This window comes from Mus caroli, chromosome 18 (assembly GCF_900094665.2).
Source record: "Mus caroli chromosome 18, CAROLI_EIJ_v1.1, whole genome shotgun sequence".
Lineage (NCBI taxonomy): Eukaryota > Metazoa > Chordata > Mammalia > Rodentia > Muridae > Mus > Mus caroli.
In genome coordinates, this window is record NC_034587.1 from 31,838,380 (window position 1) to 31,858,438 (window position 20,059).

Consider the following 20,059-nt stretch of genomic DNA (forward strand, 5'->3'; position numbering starts at 1 on the left):
AAGACAGCTACAGTGTACTTACATATAATAAATGAATAAAAAAAAAAAAAAAAGAAAAAAGAAAAAGATGGCTCCTGATGTTCTAGAAACTCTTAATAGAAAAAGGCTTTTCAGAGTTGAAGGCAAAGCTGCTGAGAAGTGTTCCCAAAAGATGCCTCAGAAGACAAAGAGGAAGCCTATCGTGGAAAACAACAACAACAACAACAACAACACAACAAGCCTTCACACTATCACAAGGAACACACACAGATGTACAGAGCTGAGACTCCAATGGCCAGATGGCAAGAACAGTTGGCAACTTCTGTGTACTTTGCAGAACTCAAATTGTCATTTGTCGTCAGAATCAGAGGTGTCATTGTTGTGTTTGAATGTAAAATAGCCCCTAAAGTCCATGTGTTTGAACAACCAGTCCCCAGCTGATGGAGTCACTCGACAAAGTTGTAGAACCTTTAAAAGGTAGAGCCTGCTGCAAGAGAAATGGGGGAAAACAGACTTCTGTTCTTGTTCTCTCTTTCTCTGCTCTGTCTCTCTCTGTGTGTCTCTTTGTCTCTCTATGTGTTTCTCTGTCTCTTCTCTCTCTCTCTCTCTCTCTCTCTCTCTCTCTCTCTCTCTCTGATTCCTGCGGACCAGTCATCCACTTGTTCTCTCTTGTTCTGCTCCTACACCTTCCGTGACATGATGGACCATATTGCTCTGGAACTGTAAGATTATCGTTGTTGAATAGAAACCTCTGACTCTGTTTGTTTGTTTGGTGTAGGGTTTGACTGTGTGGCTCTACTGTGAGGAATAGACTAGTTGTCTCAAACACCAAGTCTGTAGGCACTCTGATCTTAGACTTTCCAGGTTCCAAACCCATGGGAAAAACATTTCTGTTGTTCATAAATTATTCACTTAGTGGCATTTTATTATAGCAGCACAAATGTGTGTGTGTGTGTGTGTATGAGTGTGTTCCTGTGTATATGTGAGTGTGTGTGTGCATGACTATACACATGAAGGCCAGAGGTTGATAACAGTGTCTTCCACACTTGTTCTGTGTTGAACCCGCTGCTCATTGTTTTATGTAGATTGGCTGGGATCTTCCTGTCTTCACGCCCCAGGAATGTAACTAAAAGTAGGTGCCATTGCCACTGTGCCTAGCTTTTTCTACAGGTGCTGGGGATCCACTCTGGTCCTCACACCAGTGGGGTCAACACTCACTGACGCAGACAGACTCCATCATGGCAACCTTTTAGATGTACTTGCTAACATTCAAAATTCTCCGCTTAGCCAATGTGTTTAATTTCTATTTAACATGTCTAACACTATCTTCCTGAATAAACACAGGGTCCTCCTTAAATTTTTCTTCATGAAAATATTGTCGGGCCGGGCATGGTGCACGCCTTTATCCCAGCACTCGGGAGGTAGAGGCAGGCGGATTTCTGAGTTCGAGGCCAGCCTGATCTACAAAGTGAGTTCCAGGACAGCCAGGGCTATACAGAGAAACTCTGCCTCGAAAAAACAACAAACAAACAAAACAAAAAACAAAAAAGAGAAAATATTGTCAAATGTGGACTGACAAGGGGATTTGTGCACACATATGTAATTATAGCACTGTGTAGGACTGAGGTGGGAACATCTCCAGTTAGACAAATGGCAAACAAAATTTAAAACAAAACATTAGCAATATCTATAACTCTAGTCCTCAAGAGGTAGAGGCAGAGCTTCATTGGCTGTAGACCATATCTTGAGTCTGTGAGTGCTGTAAATAAGGTAAGTAGCCCAAGAGATGGGAAATAAAGAGTGAAAAGACAGACAAAGAAGTCACCAAGGGCCTGGTGGAGTGGCTCAGGCCTGCAATCCTAGCACTTCACAGGTAGAAGAAGCAGAAGGACTTAGAATTCAAGGTGAACTTCAGTTATGTAAGACCAGCCATGCAACCCACAAAACAGAACAGGCAAACAAGAGCTGGGCCAGCCTGGGCTACATGCTACATGCAGCCCACAAGACAAACATAAGAAAGAGAAGAGCTGAGCCAGCCTGGGGTTGTTGCACAGCTGGCAATGCTTATTTAGCACACACTAAGCCCTGGGTCTAACCCACAACACCACAAAAACTTGGCATGGCAGCCTAAGCCTATAATCCCAGAACCCAGAAATTGGAGTCAGGAGGGTCCCTCAGCTATCTAGCCACTTTAAGGCTACCCTGGGCTCCATGAGACACTGCCTATAAATAACTAAAAATCAATACTGAAAAGGCGACCAAGCTTTCCCTTGTCCCCCCCCCCCCTACTGACCTTTTCACCACATCCTTGTATCCCGGAGCCTGCTTCTCTGACACGGGTTTCAGAAATGGGCTGCTAAACCTGTTAAGAAACAAACCCAAGGAGGATAAAGAAGTCTGCCAAGTCAGTCAGTCTTATGGAGAGGGTGGCAGCTAACAAGAATACTTAAACTACAGAGTAAACCAGGCATGGCAGCTCCATAACACTAAGGAAGCTGAGACAGGAGGGTCACCAAGAACTGGAGGCCTGCCTCCACAGCATATTGAGGTCTAGTTCTAGTTCTAGGTGAGCCAGGCTACAGAGCAACAAGCAAGCAGCAGTGATGACATATGACTTCTTGTTGACTTTCCAAGCAGCAAAAATGTGGGGCAGGGGCAGGGGCAGGGGCAGGGGGTCTAACCCATGGAATATTTTAACTATTATTATAATCTTCTCTCTCTCTCTCTCTCTCTCTCTCTCTCTCTCTCTCTCTCTCTCTCTCTCAAGACAGGGTTTCCCTGTGTAGTAGCCCTGGCTGTACTGGAACTTGCAACTTGCTTTTAGACCAGGCTGGCCTTGAACTCACAAAGATCCACCTGCCTCTGCCTCCTGAGTGTTGGGATTCAAGTGCGCCACCCATGCATGCCATGCCTGGCTCATTGTGATCTTTTTAAATTAAGGGTTCACAAATTTGTGGAAGTTTTCCAAGACCCTGATCTTTAGTTTCCCTTATAAAAATATGTATTTCATGTTATGCGTAGGAATGTTTGAGTCCATATACATATGTGTCCATGCATGTACATATGTGTCCGTGCATGTACATATGTGTCCGTGCATGTACATATGTGTCCGTGCATGTAGTGCTCACAGAAGTCAGAAGAGGTCGTCTGATGCCCTGGAGCTGGAGTGCTGGGCACTATGGGGACTGGGAACTGATCCTCCGATGTCATCTGCAAGAGCAGCTAGTGCTCTTACCTGCTGAGTTCTCTCTCTCTCTCGTCATTTATTTGTTTTTGGGGGTGAGCAGGGTCTTATGAAGCTCAGGCTAACCTCAAACTTGCTATATTGCAGAGGATGGCCATGCATCTCTGATTCTCTTACCTTGACTCCTCAAGTGCTGGAACTATAGCTGTAGACCTGTATACAGGTGTGTGCAACACTGAGGATTATTAGATCTGGGGTTTCATGACTGCTAGGAAGGTGTTTTACCAACTGAGCCATGTCCATTGCTCTGAGGACCTGCTACTGTGGGAAGGAGGCGTATACTTCTATTTCCCTAAGGTTGGGATGGTAGGCTTGTGTGGCCACAGCCAGTGTTTGCTATACTCAGATGAAACCTAGGACTTCATGCTCTCTGGGCAGGCACATCACCAGGTAAACTGCAACCGCCAACCCAACTGTGGCTTGCAGGAGAGACGGACATATCCCCTCTGTGCTCGTATCCAAGTATGCGTTTTGGTTCTGGAGAGGATTTCCCTTTGGAAACCTACCTGTGACTGGCAATCATCTTCCAGACTTGCAAAAGAGTCTTCTTAAATAGGAACTGATCCTGAATAGGATCACCTTGGCTTAGGTCATTCCTACAGAATACACGACAGAAAAGAGACAGTCGCTTCATAAGTGGTACTGTGTCTCACTGGGTGGGTAATGAGGCTTTTTCACGCCATAGTGCTCCTAATTACACATTTGAAGGAATATAGTCTCATAGGTATGAAAATGCACTTAATACTTTTAAAAAGGAGAGTATGCTATATACATATATATATATATATATATGTGTGTGTGTGTATTCGCATTTTTTCTTTTATGTGCCTCTGTGTGTGCCTGTGTGAATTTATGTGTATCAAGAATGAACTGGTATCAGTAGAGCACAATAGGGCGCCCTTGATCTTGATAGTGAAGATCGTAGTGAGCTGCCTCTTATGGGTGCTGGGAACTGAACCCAGGTCCTCTACAAGAGCTGCAAGGGCTCTTAACTGCTGAACCATGTCTCTCCAGCCACAATAAACTATGTCACTACTACCCAATGAAGTGGTTACTTTCGTTGGCTTGTTTTATATTTCTCTCTTTTTTTTTTCCTTTAGAGTCAGGGTCTCGTGTAAGACAGCTGGCCTTGAACTAGCTATGTAACTGAAGATGACCCTGAGCTACTAAATTTTCCTCCTCCATATTCTATAATACTTGAATTATAGGCTTATGCCACCATGCTGGGTAAGTGTTCACTACAGCTCTCAAATTGCTTGTGCCCCTTTTCTTTCTTCTCTTTCCTCCCTGCCGCAATCCCACGTATTTGGCGAAAGGGTCAGCTACATAGTAAGAACTATTCTAAAAATCTCTGCTTATAGCCAGGCAGTGGTGGTACACGCCTTTAATCCCAGCCAGCTGCCAGCCTGGTCTACAGCCTGAGCTCCAGGATAGCCAGAGCTACACACCCAGTCTTGAAAGTCAAACAAAAAGCCGGGCGTGGTGGCGCACGCCTTTAATCCCAGCACTCGGGAGGCAGAGGCAGGCTTTCTGAGTTCGAGGCCGGCCTGGGCTACAGAGTGAGTTCCAGGACAGCCACGACTACACAGAGAAACCCTGTCTCGAAAAACCAAAAACCAAAAAAAAAAAAAAAAGAAAGTCAAACAAAAACAACAAAACAAGCACAAACAAACAAAACAAAACAACAACAATAACAACAAAGTCCAGTGTTTAGTCCAGGCTGTCTTTAAACTGTTCATTCAACCTTTATCCTGAATCTCCAGCTCCCCAAATGCTGGGATTGCAGGTGTGTCTGCCTGGCTCACCTGTGCCTGGGCTTCTCCCGCTCAATTCCACCTGTGACTCTACAGAGCTGACCTAGAAAGTGGTTTTTGAAGTGGGCATGGTGGTACACACCTGTAATGCAGCACTTTGGAAGTAGAAGCAGGAAGACCAGAGGTTCAAGGCTACAGAATGAGTTAAAGGCCAATCTGGGCTACATGAGATGCAGCCTCAAAAGAAAAAAAAGTTTTTGTCCAGTGTTCTTTCCTAAGTACATATAACCACCTGACACATAGTAGATGTTATTAATTCCTCATGTATCGAAGAATTCTCTTATGCTTTATTAGGATTCTAAAACTAAATATTTGTTTTGTTTCATTTCTCCTTCTCCTCCTCCTCCTCCTTCTTCTTCTTCTTCTTTTGAGACAGGGTTTGGTTTCTATGCATTACCAACGCCAAACTAGCTAATTTTCCTTTTCATTCTCTCTTATTAGAAGCAGGCAAGTACAGCAATCGGGAACTCCATTTCTTTGGGCTACACATCCACCAACCATTTTTCTAGGAGTGCACTTGGCAGCCTAACAAGACCCTTACCTGGATGCACTACGCATACACTTCCTTCTCTGAACAATGCACCTAGAAACCTGTCAGCAGCCTGGCACTCGACCTGCTTTACACACTAGAGATACGCTATTCTCCTTAGCAACCCTCTTAATAATGGCCACCCTCCGCTTTCTGTGCTAACACATTCTCACACGGGCCCATTTGCCCGACACTAGTTCTGGGTGCAACTGTGTCTCCTAAGTGAACTTTTTTCTTTTTTTCCCTCTCTGCTCTGGGGATTAAACCTGAGCCCTCGTGCTTGCAAGCCAGTAGCCCTCAGCCCTCTTCTGTATAGGAATATTAGTTGTTTTAGGGTTTTTCCTAATTTCTTTTATAGTGTGTGTTTGTGGCGGGGCGGGGGGGCAACTTGATGAAGTGAGTGCTCTTCCTCCTCTGTATGAACCGTGGGGTTGGCACATCACATGCTCAATCCTTGCTCTGAACCCTGTCTTGTTTTTATTTTTCATTTTATTTATTTATTTATTTATTTTATTCATTTATTTACTTATTTATTTAGGACTTCTTGTTTTCTGGGCAATCTCTCTATCACCGAGCTATAACCTTAGCTTCATAGTCGTTAAAAAAATACCTACTATAGATTCCTTTCTCCTTATGATTCTTTTTTTTTTAAAGATTTTATTTCTTTATTATATGTAAGTACACTGTAGCTGTCTTCAGATCTCATTACGGGTGGTTGTGAGCCACCATGTGGTTGCTGGGATTTGAACTCAGGACCTCCAGAAGAGCAGCCAGTGCTCTTAACCGCTAAACCATCTCATCAGCCTTCTCCTTATGATTCTTTTTTCTCTGGGCTAAAATCTCTAATTTTTCTTTTCTTTCAAGATTCAATAGTTCAATATTTTATCTCATCTTATAATTTTTCCAAGTTGAAAGCTTTTCTGTTGAGCCAGGTGGAGGTGGCGCACACCTTTAGTCTCAGAACTCAGAAGGCAGAGGCAGGTGGATTTCTGAATTCGAGGCCAGCCTGGTCTACAGTGTGAGTTCCAGGACAGCCAGGGCTACACAGAGAAACCCTGTATCAGGGAAGAGGGTGGAGGGAGAAGGAAAGAAAACTTTTCTGTTTAGTCTATGTTATGTATCCCACATTATATACTGTATCATTCTCTCAAAAGACCTTCTGGTAACACTTAAATGTCCACATTCTCTAAATCAGGCATGGTGGCACAGCTGTCATTCCAGCACTTGGGAGACAGAAACAGGAAGGTCAGAAGTTCATCATCCTGGGACTGCACAGTGAATTCAAGGATAGCCTGGGCTACATGAGACCCTGTCTCAGGAAGAAAAAAAATACAGTATCATTTTGCATTGTATACCAAATGATATACATTCATGTGATATCACAATTCCTGTTATCTATTCAGTTCTAATTCCCCTTATAGCTATTTTATCATGTAATACAATAGTTCACCCGTATCTAGATTCCATTTGTAGACTTATTTTATTTTAATTTGATGTGTATGAATGTTTCAATTGCATCTATCTCCTGGCACTGGAGTTACAGATGTTTTTGAGCCACCTTGTGTGTGCTGGTAACCAAAGTCTGGCCCCCTACTAGAGCAGCAAATATTTATAACTGCTGATTCATCTCTCCAGCTCCACTTAAATAATTTACTAATTTATTTTGAGATATGGTCTATGTATCCCTGACTAGCTCAGAACTTGCTATGTAGGCCAGGATAGCCTCGAACTCACAGAGATCTACCTGCCTTTATATCCTAAGGGCTGGGATTAAAGGAATGCATACCACACTCGGCCTCACCTGATCTAAATTGTATCCCATCGAATCATGTAATTTTACTATGGTCTTTACTCAATTTATTCCTAAAAGCTATTACTTACCAAAAAACCCACTATCCAAATAAGACATTTAAAGCACAGATTTCTTTTCTTTTTTCCTATTTTATTTATTTTTTTAAGATTTTATTTTTGTTTTGTAAGTCTGTGTGTTTCTGTGTACATGAGTGCAGTGCCAGAGAAGGCCAGAAGAGGGCATCAGACTCCCTGGAGCTGAGTTACAGATGGTTGTGAGCCTCCGGATATGGGTGCTGGGAAACGAACTTGGGTCTTCTGCAAGAGTAGCAGGAGCAAGTGTCCTTAACTGCTGAGCCATCTCTCCAGCCATTCCTATTTTATTTAATGTTTTTATTAGCATATATCAATTGTACATAATAATGGATTTCATTACATTTCCATACATTCACATTAATATATTTCAATCATATTCACCACCCTTCACCATCTCTTTTTTTTTTAATTTTTATTTATTTATTATATGTAAGTACATTGTAGCTGTCTTCAGACATACCAGAAGAGGGCCTCAGATCTCATTACGGGGGTTGTGAACCACCATGTGGTTGCTGGGATTTGAACTTTGGACCTTTGGAAGAGCAGTCGGGTGCTCTTACCCACTGAGCCATCTCACCAGCCCTCCCCTTCACCATCTCTTGTCTTCCTCCAACTCCTGCTAATCTCCTTCCTTTTCCCAGAGAGCCTCCCTTCTACTTGTGTGTGTGTGTGTGTGTGTGTGTATGTAGTGTCTGTATGTGTGTATGTGTGTATGTGTGTGTGTCCGTCCCAATGAGTGTCATTAGGTTTCAGGAGGGTAGTTGAGAGATTTGTTTACAGTAGCATGTGTGCCTTAAGTCTTTGATCACTCAGACTAAATTAACAATAGCTCCTTTGTACTAGGTTGTAGAACTTCATTCATACATTTAAATAATAGGTATTTAATGTATCCACTACATGTACTATGGTAGGTTTTATAAACTCAAAATTAACCAGCTAAGCATATTTTAAGAATTTCCATCTGACCTTTATTTTACCTATATGGATATATAGCAAGCAACATAAATAGTAAAAGCAAGGGAGTAGATAGAACCTGTGTAGAAGTGGAGACCAAAAGGCTCCATTTCTCTGGTCTGTCAGTAGGGACTAAGGGATGAGCAAGAAGAGGGTCAGGAGAATATCTGTTTTGTTTTCCAGGGCTAGGACATAGTCTTTGAGTATGCGAGCCAAGAGCTCCGTAATGAGCTCCACCACTGGGGTCTGCTCCACCTTCCTACCTCAGGGACTGCTGTTTGACATAGGGTCAACCAGGGAGCTAGTGAATTCTGGGATTATAAGTATGAGGCACCAAGCCCAGGTATGGGACAGTTTATTAGAGGAGTTTTAAACCTCTGCTTTAACATAATAATTCAACGTTCTATCTCACTTAGGAGGTAAAAACAGCAGGGTCAGAGGTTTGAGCCCCTTCTTACCATCATACAGAGCTCTGGGCCAGCTTGGGTTACATGAGACCCTGCTTAAAAACCAGATAAACAGAAAGGGTATTTGGTCAGCAGGCATCATTACTGCTATGCCACTGCTTTCTTTCCCTTCCCCGCCGCCTCCCTCCCTTTCTTCTTTCTTTCCTTTTCTTCCTTCTTTTTTCTTTTAGATAGAGAAGATATATGCTTTTTTTTTTTTTTTCTGAATTGAAACATTCCATTTTGAAGTGAAACTCCTTAAAAGATTCAGGATGTTAAAAGATTCAGGATCTTTAAAGATGCCAGGTGTGTTGACACAAGCCTTTAATCCCAGCACTTTCGAGGTAGAGCTAGGTGGACCTCTGTGAGTTCACGTGAGCCTGGTCTATATAGGATGCTCCTGGACAGCTAGGGTTATGTATGCTTGAGACCTTGTCTCAAAACAAAACAAATGATCAAACAAACAAACAAGACTTGGGGAGTTCTAAAGGAGGCTCTGCAAGCTCAGTAAGCAAACAACTGGCAAATCTCAGGACTGAAAAGATCCACAGCACCCTGCCCAAAGAGTTATATGAATAGTGAGGACTTCTGACGAGACTCTCCAATTTATTAAGCTGGCTAAACTTGAACAGAAAGATCAAAGGTTTCATCTTTCATAAGCTGTTACGTAGTATGGGAAGAGTTTCAGTGACATAGCTGCCTTTGTGACATCCATTCTCCTGTAAGGAACCCCTCCCCTATTTTTCAGTAAATGATCCTAGCAAATCCCTTAGTTCTCCGGGTTGGACTCTGGTGGTCCCATTCCTGTGTTCTGTTGTCAGTTTCCTAGTGAAGTAAATAGATGTTTGTTCACATTTCCCCAGTAATAATGTCACATGAAAACAGGTTCGTTATACAGTTTTGAGCACCAGCCCCTCTGAGTGCTGAGATTACAGCCTGCCTGCACCGACAGAGCTGGCTGGCTTTTGCTTTCTAGTAAACAGTCTGATGGAGACTTGTCACCCCAGCACTGAGGAGTCAGAGGTGGGAGGAGCGGGAGGAGCGTTACAGGGCACAGAACAGCAAGAGCTGGAATTCACTTTGTAGACCAGGCTGGCCTTGAACTCAGAAATCCGCCTGCCTCTGCCTCCCGAGTGCTGGGATTTAAGGCTGTGTGCCACCACTGCTCAACCTGTTTCAATAGTTTCAAAAAGGTATAGTGTGTATAATAGTAGGTCACTTAGCATCATTCCCAAAGTAAACGAAACCAGTAATTATTGAGAAGGCGAATTTGTAGGAAAGACTCTATTTGCCTCTCTTTTTCACAGTGCTGGGGATTGAACTTGGGACTTTGCATCTACTAAGCAAGTGTTCTACCACCGAGCTACATACCCATCTGTGAGACTAATGTCAACCAAAGAGCTTTAAAAACATTTATTTGATTTTATAACTATGGATGTTTTGCTTGCATGTATATATTAGTGTTGTGTATATGCCTGGTACTGAAGCAGGTCAGAAATGGGTGTCAGTTCCCCTGGACCTGGAGTTAAGGGCAGTTGTGAGCCACCAGGTAGGTGCTGGGAATTGAACCCAGGTCCTCTGCAAAAGGAGCAAGTACTCTTGACCACTGAGCCTTATCTCCAGTTTCAAATCAGGCTTGTTTTGTAAGACAATAGCATATAAACCTCTATTTATAGTACGTTAAAATTTTAACATAATTTTTAGCGTTGGAAACATAATGAGAACTTTGTTCAAAAAATTCTAAGGGTTTTCCACCTGTAACTTCCTTCTTAAAAAAAAGACTTATAAAACAATTTATTTCATGGTAATGAATTCAAGTAATTATAAAGAGAAATAAATAAAAGTATGAGTCTAACACCCTTGTAGGAAGAACTATGTTAGAGACCCCAGCAGTGCTGGGGTCACATGCAGAACCTTGAGTGTGTTACACAAGCACTCTACCATTCAGCTACACTCAGCCCTGTACTTACAGTTGTGAGGAGTTGTACAGGATATTCACCAGGGGAGTTTCCTGAACTCGGATGCCTTCCCGACCCTCACCTAAAGGGGGCATGTCTTCTCCATCTGAAGCTGACCCTTCACCTTGATCATCCTCTTTTGAGTCTTGCTGCGCCTCCCCCTGAGAAATCCAAGAAGCAGTAGATAAAATTTACTTACACAGAGTAAAATGAAGGCAGACCTTAATGTAAGAAGAGGCCAATCCCATGAAGATACCAGAAAAATTAGAGGAAAGTGACTTCAGTAGACAAATCAATAAAGTTTTCCATGATAATCTGAGCAATTTAAAAATGGCTTCAGGGGGCTGGTGAGATGTCTCAGCGGTTAAGAGCACTGACTGCTCTTCCGAAGGTCCTGAGTTCAAATCCCAGCAACTGTAACGAGATCTGACGCCCTCTTCTGGAGCGTCTGAAGACAGTGTACTTACACATAATAAATAAATAAATAAATAAATAAATAAATAAATAAATAAATAAATAAATCTTTTTAAAAAATGGCTTCAAGATGAAAAAGTGAATTTACTCAATTCTAAGTTTGACATTGACTTCTATAGGAAGAACTAACAACAAACAAAACGAGCCCCTCCCAATAGAAAATAAATATATATATAAAAAAAAAACCCAGCCCTCCACTATAACCTGTGGTCTTAAAACCAGCTATTATAGCCGGCCAGATAATATCAACGATGAGAGTCTAAATTTACTGATTATGTATGTTAGCGCTAAGACACTGTTAGGATAAAAATGGTACAGTTTGGGAACCCTGGGAAAGCTGAATGACAAGGGGCCTTGTAACTAGTGTGGCACATCTAACTGGGGTGGGGTCAGTTCTCTCCTTCCAATATGTTGGTTCTGGGGATTGAACCTGGGTCTTCAGACTTGGTAGCAAACACCTTTAGTTGCTGAGCTGGCTCACAGGCCCATATTTTCCTATTTAGCTATTTATTGGTTTGAGACAGGCCTTACTGTCTTGCCCAAGAAGATCTCAATCCCTAAGTTCAAATGATTCTTGTACCTCAGCCTCCCGAGGAGCTGGTACTATGGGTATGCATCACTGAAGTTGGCTGGATTGTCTTGTTTTCCTGTTTGCATTCCAATCTTATTTACCTCTTGGTATAGCTGTGGGTAACCTCAAATATCTGATCTTCCTGCTGGGATTACAGGTGTGCAACATCACACCCTTCCTATTTGGTACAATGGCTCAAACTCAAGGCTTTATGTATGTGTGCTGAGCAAGCTATCTACCAGTTGAACTCACCCCCAGCCCTGTTTGTGTTTTAAGACAGAGTGTCATGTAGCCCAGGCTAGTCTGAAATTCATTGTGTAGCCAAAGGTGACCTTGAACTTCTGATCCTCCTGCCTTTGCCTTCCAAGTGCTAGGACTATAGGGGTATGCCACAAAGTTTGGCTGAATTCTTACATTTAAATCACACACACACACACACACACACACACACACATACACACACACAGATACAAATTAGTGTTCAAAGTAGAGCACTAATCTGTCTGGAGCAGAGAAAAAGGGTTCTCAATATCCAGTAACATACTGAAGATCACATGGCTAAAACTCGTGCTAAAGCCAGACTTTGGACACAAGAATTTTCTCTAAGTCTTTGGAGTTAAGCCTTGTGTTTTAGCCACTCTGTTCCACCTCCCTGTGACGATCAGGTGGCATAAGCATGTCACCTCTCCACTCTGTGGATAGCCCCTTTATGGCCTAGCTATGTCCAGGGGCAGGAGCTGCCTCTGGCTTTCCATATTCTCTCAGGAGCTCCTTTTCAGCACTAGGTCTAGCTTCGCTCTCCTGTCTGTCTGCAGGGATCTTCTACTTTGGGAGTTCCCACTACCCTGCCCTTCTATTGCCAGATACCAGATGAAGGGCAACAGGTTTCATTTGATTCTTTGCTGCGAATGCACAATGGCTCCATTAAATAAGTAAGCTACCTGCAATCAAAGTTCATTAGTGGATGCAAGGGAAACAGCAGGGGAAACGGGCACCATACATTAGAAGTGCCACATGCTCACAATGTCAGCATGACTAAGTCTAAGAAAGCAAGTAGATTTAACTCAGCCAATCATTCAGTCATTAAACTGTATTACAGGTTAGTTGCTGGGGCCATTAGGGTGAACATGTAGATATAGTTCTTGGCTCTTTCAGATTAAATTATACCATAATTTTATCTATTCACACACACACACATATACATACATATATATATACATACATACATACATACATACATACATATATATATATAAATTGGGAGTGGCTGCCAAACAAACCTGAACTCTATTCCTTCTATAGAAGTGGAAACATCTATAAATAAATAAATATAAACTCACTGTCTCAACCTGTTAGTCTTCTGCGCTTAACCAAGATGACACTTGGGCCAGGCGTGGTGGTACACGCCTTTAATCCCAGCACTTGGGAGGCAGAGGCAGGTGGATTTCTGAGTTCAAGGCCAGCCTGGTCTACAGTGTGAGTTCCAGGACAGCCAGGGCGATACAGAGAAACCCTGTCTCGAAAAACAAACAAACAAAAAACCCCCCAAAACAAAGATGAGACTTAAACATATGGCAAGAACACTCATCATAAGGCAGCCCTGCATATAAAAATTCTACTCCCTGAGACCCAGGGTCCTAAAGACTGTGGATTTAGGACATTTAGTTGCAAACTACATATTTGGTGTATATTCTATATTAGAAGCAATCAACCACTGCCATAGTGAAATTTGTATTTTGATTTTATTTTTCAAAGATTTATTTTTATTTTCTGGGGTTGGTGGGGGCACACCTTTAGTTCCAGCACTCAGAGGGCAGAGGCAGGCAGATCTGCTTGAGACCAGCCTGGTCTACACAGTGGGTTCCAGGATAGCCAATGCTGCATAGTGAGACCCTGTCTCAAAGAAACATACATACATACATACAAACATACATACATTCAAAAAATTTTATTTACATGTGTGTGTATTTCTGAGTATACACATAACACATGTATGTTGGTGTCTTCAGAGGCCAGAAAAGGGTATTGGGTCCCCTGGAGCTGTAGTTACAGGCATTTGCGAGCTGCCTGATGGAGGTGCTGAGAACCCTAGTCCTCTGCAAGAGCGGCAGTGCTCTTAACCACTAGTAAATAGTAGGATTGTTCAAGGCTAAGAAGCTGAGTGGGCCATGGTGCTGCATACCTGAAAGTTCCAGGCCTTGGGAAGCTGAAGCTCAAGAACCTCAGGAGTTCCCGGGGCTCAGTGGCCAGATCCGATCTCAAAAGGAAAGACAAGAGAAGGGAAGAGGAAGGGGAAGGGCTAGAGGGGAGGGAGGGGAAGGAAGGGAAGGGGAAGCTACAGAAACAATAGCTTCCTTCACCATTACCTCAGAGAGCAGTTCCTGGGGTGTGCCTTGTTCTGCCTCTTCCCGAGCTTCTTCACTTTCTACATCACCCACAAAAAGCTCGCTACATCCTCTCTCTGGGCTGCTTTCCTCGAGCTCATCAGCCTCAGCCTCTGCATCCTCGGTGTCCTTCCAGCTGCCCACATCAAGATCCAGACTGGAGTCCCAAGAGCTGAGGAGGGACCTGCAGTCATTGCTCAACTCAGAGTCATCATGAGAGTCTTGTCCAGAATCCAACCAAACCCACTCACACCCCGCCTGTAAACACATTGAGAAAAATGTGTTAATTAAAAAAAAAAAATAACAAATTCACTCAAATCAACACTCCCATTACACCCCTATCTTCCAAGTTCATAGGAAAGGTCCAGAAATGTCTATTAACTAGGAGGCATAGAGTCTAGATGAAGGGAGAAAATAAAAAAAAATTATGTCTTGGGAAAAAATAGCTTTATGTTTATATTACCCCATTTTAAAACTTGGATTTGTTCATACTCCAAAAGAAGAGAAAGAATTAGAACATATCTGGCTTAATAGACTTGTTTTATTACAAATAACCCAGGAACTCAAAGACAATAAACTTGAGGATAAAAAGGTATTCCTCAGTGTACACCAATTTTAATCTATTATTAACTTATTAATCATTAGTTTCAAAACACTCATGGTTACCTTTGGCATCCTTCTGGTCATATCTGATTGTCAGAATAAAAACAGAAACACTTGAGTTTTATTCATTTGTTTATTCATTTATTTGGAAGTTTTAAAGATTTTGTTTTTAACGTGGTATATCTGTGTGCGTGAGTGAATGAATACGTGTACAGGAGTCCATGGGGTCAGAAGAGGGAGAGATTGATCCCGGCATTACAAGTGGTGGTACCCACCTGATGTAGGTGCTGGGAATCAAACTCAGGCCTTCTGGAAGAACAGCAAGCACTCTTTCAACATGTTGATCCATCTCTCCAGCCCAAAACACAGATTTTAATCACCTTCTTGTTTCCTTTCTTTTGCAATTTTCGTTTTTCTTTCTTTTAAAGACAGGGTCTCATGTAGACTGACCTTGAATTCAGTAGGTAGCTGAGAAGGTGACCTGGTTTTATCTGGTGCTACAAATGGAGTCCAGGATTTCCTCAGTGTTAAGATGACCTAGCTACGTCCCCAGCATCTAGATACAGCTTTCAACACGTCTTCTTTACTTGAGCTCTTGCTTGGCCGCCTTCTTTGTCATTAATTCCTTTAAAGTTTTAACTTTTTTCTCTGTTCAGTTACTTCCTTGGTTTAAAAAAAAATTTTTTTTTTTAAATGACTGTTTCTGTTTCTATGCCTGTGTGAAATGCTGGCGCCTCAGCTGCTGGAGTAAGAGTTTTAAGAGGCCTGATGTGAGTGCTAGAAACTGAATTCAACTTCTCTGCAAGAGCAACACACACTTTGCATCCCACCCTCCCCACTTTCTAGTCTTACTATGTCTTCAAACTCAAAATTCTACTTAAGCTTTACAAGTACGTGCTGGCTGAAATTACCACGTTGTGCCACCATGCCTAGCTTTCTAGCTCCCACCACGAGGTGGAGTGTCTTTTGTCTCATCTTTTCTTCCAATTACATCTCCTTATTTTTGCCCCAACCTTGGTAAGCACATGTATCAGCTTTTTTATCAACTGAAAATCTATCTTTTAATGTATTATATCCACAAACAATTCCATCTTAAATTTTGTATTAGATATGGTCTCAACCATGCAACCCTAGCTAGCCTGAAACTTCCGTGGGCCAGGCTGCCTTGCCTATAGATTCACTTGCCTTTGCCTCTGCAGTGCCTTGGTATTTGTAACACATGCCAGTTTGTGAACTGCTTTGAGTCTTAATTCCTGGACTGACTGAATTCTCTATCACCGCAAAGACTAACTTCTCCCTTAACTTAACAAATTTTACATTTTCAAACAGGGTCTTGTGGTCTATATCTTGCTTTGTAGGCAATTAAATCCCTTTGACCTGATCCACCATCTACCTGCTGAGTGCCAGGATTACAGGTTTGTGTCACAATGGTAAATGAAGGGCTAGGGATAAAATCCAAGGCTTCCTCCACAAACTCTAAGACACTTCCCAAGCCCTCAAATTTTATCAGCCATATCCTTTTGTTTAGATTTTTTTTTTTTTTTTTTTTTTTTTTTTTTTTTTTTTTTTTTTTTTTTTTTTTTTAATGTCAGGGTCTCACTAGGTAGCCCTGGCTAGCCTGGAACTATGTATGTAGACCAGGCTGGCCTGGAACTCACAAGAGATTACTTGCCTGTGGAATCCTAGAATTAAAGGTGTTCAATACCACACCTGGGTTTAAGGATCTTCTTAAACCGTTTTCCTCAAGATAGAATAAAGAACTAAAGAATGCCCCACTATTCATTTTATTTTATTTATTGATTGATTGATTGATTGGTTTTTCGAGACAGGGTTTCTCTGTATAGCTCTGGCTGTCCTGGAACTCACTCTGTAGACCAGGCTGGCCTCGAACTCAGAAATCTGCTTGCCTCTGTCTCCTGAGTGCTGGGATAAAGGCGTGAGCCACCACGCCCAGCTTATTTGCTTTATTTTTAAAAAGGGTCATACTAGTTCATTTCACTGCTGAATCAAATTTTTATTTAGTAACAGAAGTTAGAAGTGAGGACATATTAACACATTACATTTGTGTGCACACATACATGTACATATATATGAGAATGCACATGCCACTATGCCGTGGAGGTCAGAACACACCTTGCAGGAGTCCGTTCTTTCCTCCCACCATGTGGGTTTCAGAGATCAGATTCAGGTGGTCAGGCATGTTAGCAGGTGTCTGAACCCACTGAGAACTCCATGCAGGTCCCACTAATAGATTGTTTTGAGACAATGTCTCCCTCTGTAGCCCAGGCTAGCTTCAAACTGTCAGCTATCCTCTTGCCTCAGTTTTCAGTGTTGGAATTACTGGTATGTTTCCATGGGATTTCTTTCTCCCAGCACTGGCAATTGACAAGGAAACTAGCCAAGAAGCTGTACCATTATACTAGCAAAAACATTCCCAGCCCCAAACATCACAACCCTCAAAAATTAACCTTTACACAAATGTAATAGTAAATTTTGTTTGTTTGTTTTTAAGCACTCTTGGCTTAGCGTGCTACACACACCTGTAATCCAAGCTACTGGGAAAGTTCAAATTGAAAGATTTGAGCTGTAGGCTAGCATTATCAAACAAGGGAGACTCCACCTCAAAATAACCAAACTGATACCGTATACTAGTTCTACCTATAGAGACGCTGACAGCATCGGCAAAGACTGGCATGTCTGCTGCATTTGCCCGTGGTCTAATCCCTAAGAAACATAACCAGATCTTAAAACCCTTAGTACTTCCCAAACATTCAAGAAATGCCCAGTAAATAGTCAAATCATCCTTTTTACACAATCAAGTCCTTTAAAAACACTAATTACTACTTTGGTCTTGACTTACCTCCTCTCAGTCACAGCAGGCAGCTTATGGGACTCCTCAGCTCTAACCATCTTCTCCCATACACACTCAGTTATCATGGTAAAGAAAACACATCTCAAACACAAAGGACACACCAAAGGCCAGAGTTTTCCTTCTGATTGTTATATATACACACTTCACAGGTTTATTATTATTATTTTTTTAAAAATCTGTACACTTCACAAGACAGTACAAATTAGCTACAATCTGCTAGTTACACATTAGGGCATTAACAGAGCCCATGATTTCTGCCCTAAAACAGGCATCTGTGCTACTCCAACTCTCTGAAAAGAGATTTTCTCAACTCATGTCATTTGGCCCAGGCACCTCCTCTTCTGTAATTCCACTTCTGGACTCCCTGCTTCTCAGCCTTTTGACTAAGATCAAGTGTGGAACTGAGCCCACAAGCCCAAGCTAAAGTATCTTGCTTATTTCTATTTCAGGCTCAGCTCAAAGAGGGCGTTCACTTCTTCATCTTCATATCTGCTTCAATGGCACAGCGGCGTCCCCTGGTTCCCCCATCCTAGACAACATCAAAGAAAGGAAGAAAACATGAGTGAGTTGCTTACATAGTAAGAGATGAGGTACAGCAGGAATGCTGGGAATTTGATTTCTTGGGGGAAAGAATCTGCAGAGAATACCGAAGGGATGAGGTGGAAGGGATTTCCTGTTTTCCCACAGAGTAGCTAAAAGAAGACCTGGTATTCTGTGAGTGATACTGTAAGACAGTGTTGTCTTCGTGTCCTCAAAATCCACCTGGTGTCCCACAGACTGACTATATGTCACCCCACCCGGGCGGGCTCAATTGTGTGAAAAGAAATAGTAGAGAAAATGAAAGGTGGGACAGGCACAAAGGGCAGTGGATAGTGAGGTGCGTGGCTAACATACCTGTCCAGTTGTTGGTCCCTATAAGAAAGGCCTTTCCTGCAGACTGACCCTGGCACTAGTTCCCTAGCACCTCCTGACAGTTGTTTTCCATGACATCAGGACAATCAGGCTTCATTCCATCTGCTGTTCTCTCCCTGTAGCCCAGATCCTTCCTCTTGTGCAAAACTTTGCTGTCTTCGATAGATAAAAGATCCTATTAACCAGCCTTGCAATAGCCAGCCACTCGAATGAGGATCCAGTCACTGTTGCAGGCCAATAAGAAAGAATAGAGGTCACGGTGTTCTTCTGCCTGTGGTACAGCTCTACAGGCAAGATGAACTAGTGAACACTTTTGCCGGACCAGACCAGTTTTGCATTTCTAACATGCAAGGATTAAAAAATTTTAGAACGTAAATTGCCAATAGCCAACAGTAAGAATAGAAATAATACCTTGCATTTGTGTAAGATTTTAATTAATTTTTTTTCAAGTTAGTTTCATAACTTATTTAACCCTCACAACATCCCTGTGAGGTAGGCTGGACAGGTATCTCAATCTTACTCTTTTTTTTTTTTCCTTCCAATTATTCTTTTTTTTGTTTTAAAGACTTGTTTTCATTTTATATGTACAAATGTTTGGCCTACATGTGTATATGTGCACCACAAGTGTACAGTGCCTGTGAGGGCCAGAAAAGGGCCTGGAGTCCTTAAAACTGGAATTACAGGCAGTTGTAAGCCACCAGGGGGTTGCTGGAAACCCAACCCAGATCTTCTCAGAGCAGCAAGCGTTCTTAACTGCTGGGTCCCCTCTCTAGTATTCCCACATGCTTTCTTTTGAGACAAGGTCTTACTCTGTGTACTACGTATGCATTGATTCTGCAGGCAATTCTCCTGCCTCTCAACTCATAACTACTTCTATCACACAGATGGAAAATTAAGGCTCTCAAAGGTTATCCAGTGATCGTAGAACCATAGTTTTTTAGCAAGGTCTTTCCCTCACTTCATTGCTCTACCATGAACAAGGTCAGTTTTTTAACTCATGGAATAAACAAACAAAAGCCTTGGGGCTAGATCTATTGTGTTTATCTATAATCCATAAGCTATTATTGTATCTGGTGGTCACTATTATTGTATGTGACATATGTATGGGAGCACACATGCCATGGTGCACATGTGGAGTTCAGAGGACAGCTCTGTGGAGCATTCTTCTTCCACCTTCAGTGGGGTACTGGGGAATCAAACTCAGGTCAGCAGACTGCCATGGCAAGTGCCTGTATCCACTGCATCATCTCACCTGCCCTTGCTGCTGTCTCCCATTGTAAGTTAAGAATTGGTAAAAAGTGGAAGCAAGAAATGAGGAGCAGGTGCGTCCTAGGTCTTTACCCCAAGAATGTCTCAGAGTTCAATGCAGTGACCTTCAAAGTTGCCCCTCCCAACCCTCCACACACACACAAGCAAAGAGACCAGAATGCAG

The 20,059-nt window shown here is 42.3% G+C and overlaps 1 protein-coding gene across 6 annotated transcripts in view; it reads right to left on the minus strand.

The window, feature by feature from the left end:
- Brd8 (bromodomain containing 8) overlaps positions 1 to 20,059 on the minus strand; it is a 44,257-nt gene that overhangs the window by 2,730 nt on the left and 21,468 nt on the right. For 4 of the 6 annotated variants that reach the window (XM_029471827.1, XM_021150671.2, XM_021150673.2 and 1 more), the window contains 4 exons: positions 14,223 to 14,498; positions 10,824 to 10,972; positions 3,730 to 3,819; positions 2,273 to 2,341 (listed from right to left, as the gene is read on the minus strand). In XM_029471827.1, coding sequence (XP_029327687.1) covers positions 2,273 to 2,341; positions 3,730 to 3,819; positions 10,824 to 10,972; positions 14,223 to 14,498 — 584 coding nt within the window. Of the gene's footprint in view, positions 1 to 2,272; positions 2,342 to 3,729; positions 3,820 to 10,823; positions 10,973 to 14,222; positions 14,499 to 16,827; positions 18,245 to 20,059 lie in introns of those variants that run through there. The other 2 variants (XM_021150674.2, XM_021150676.2) reach the window with 2 other exon arrangements.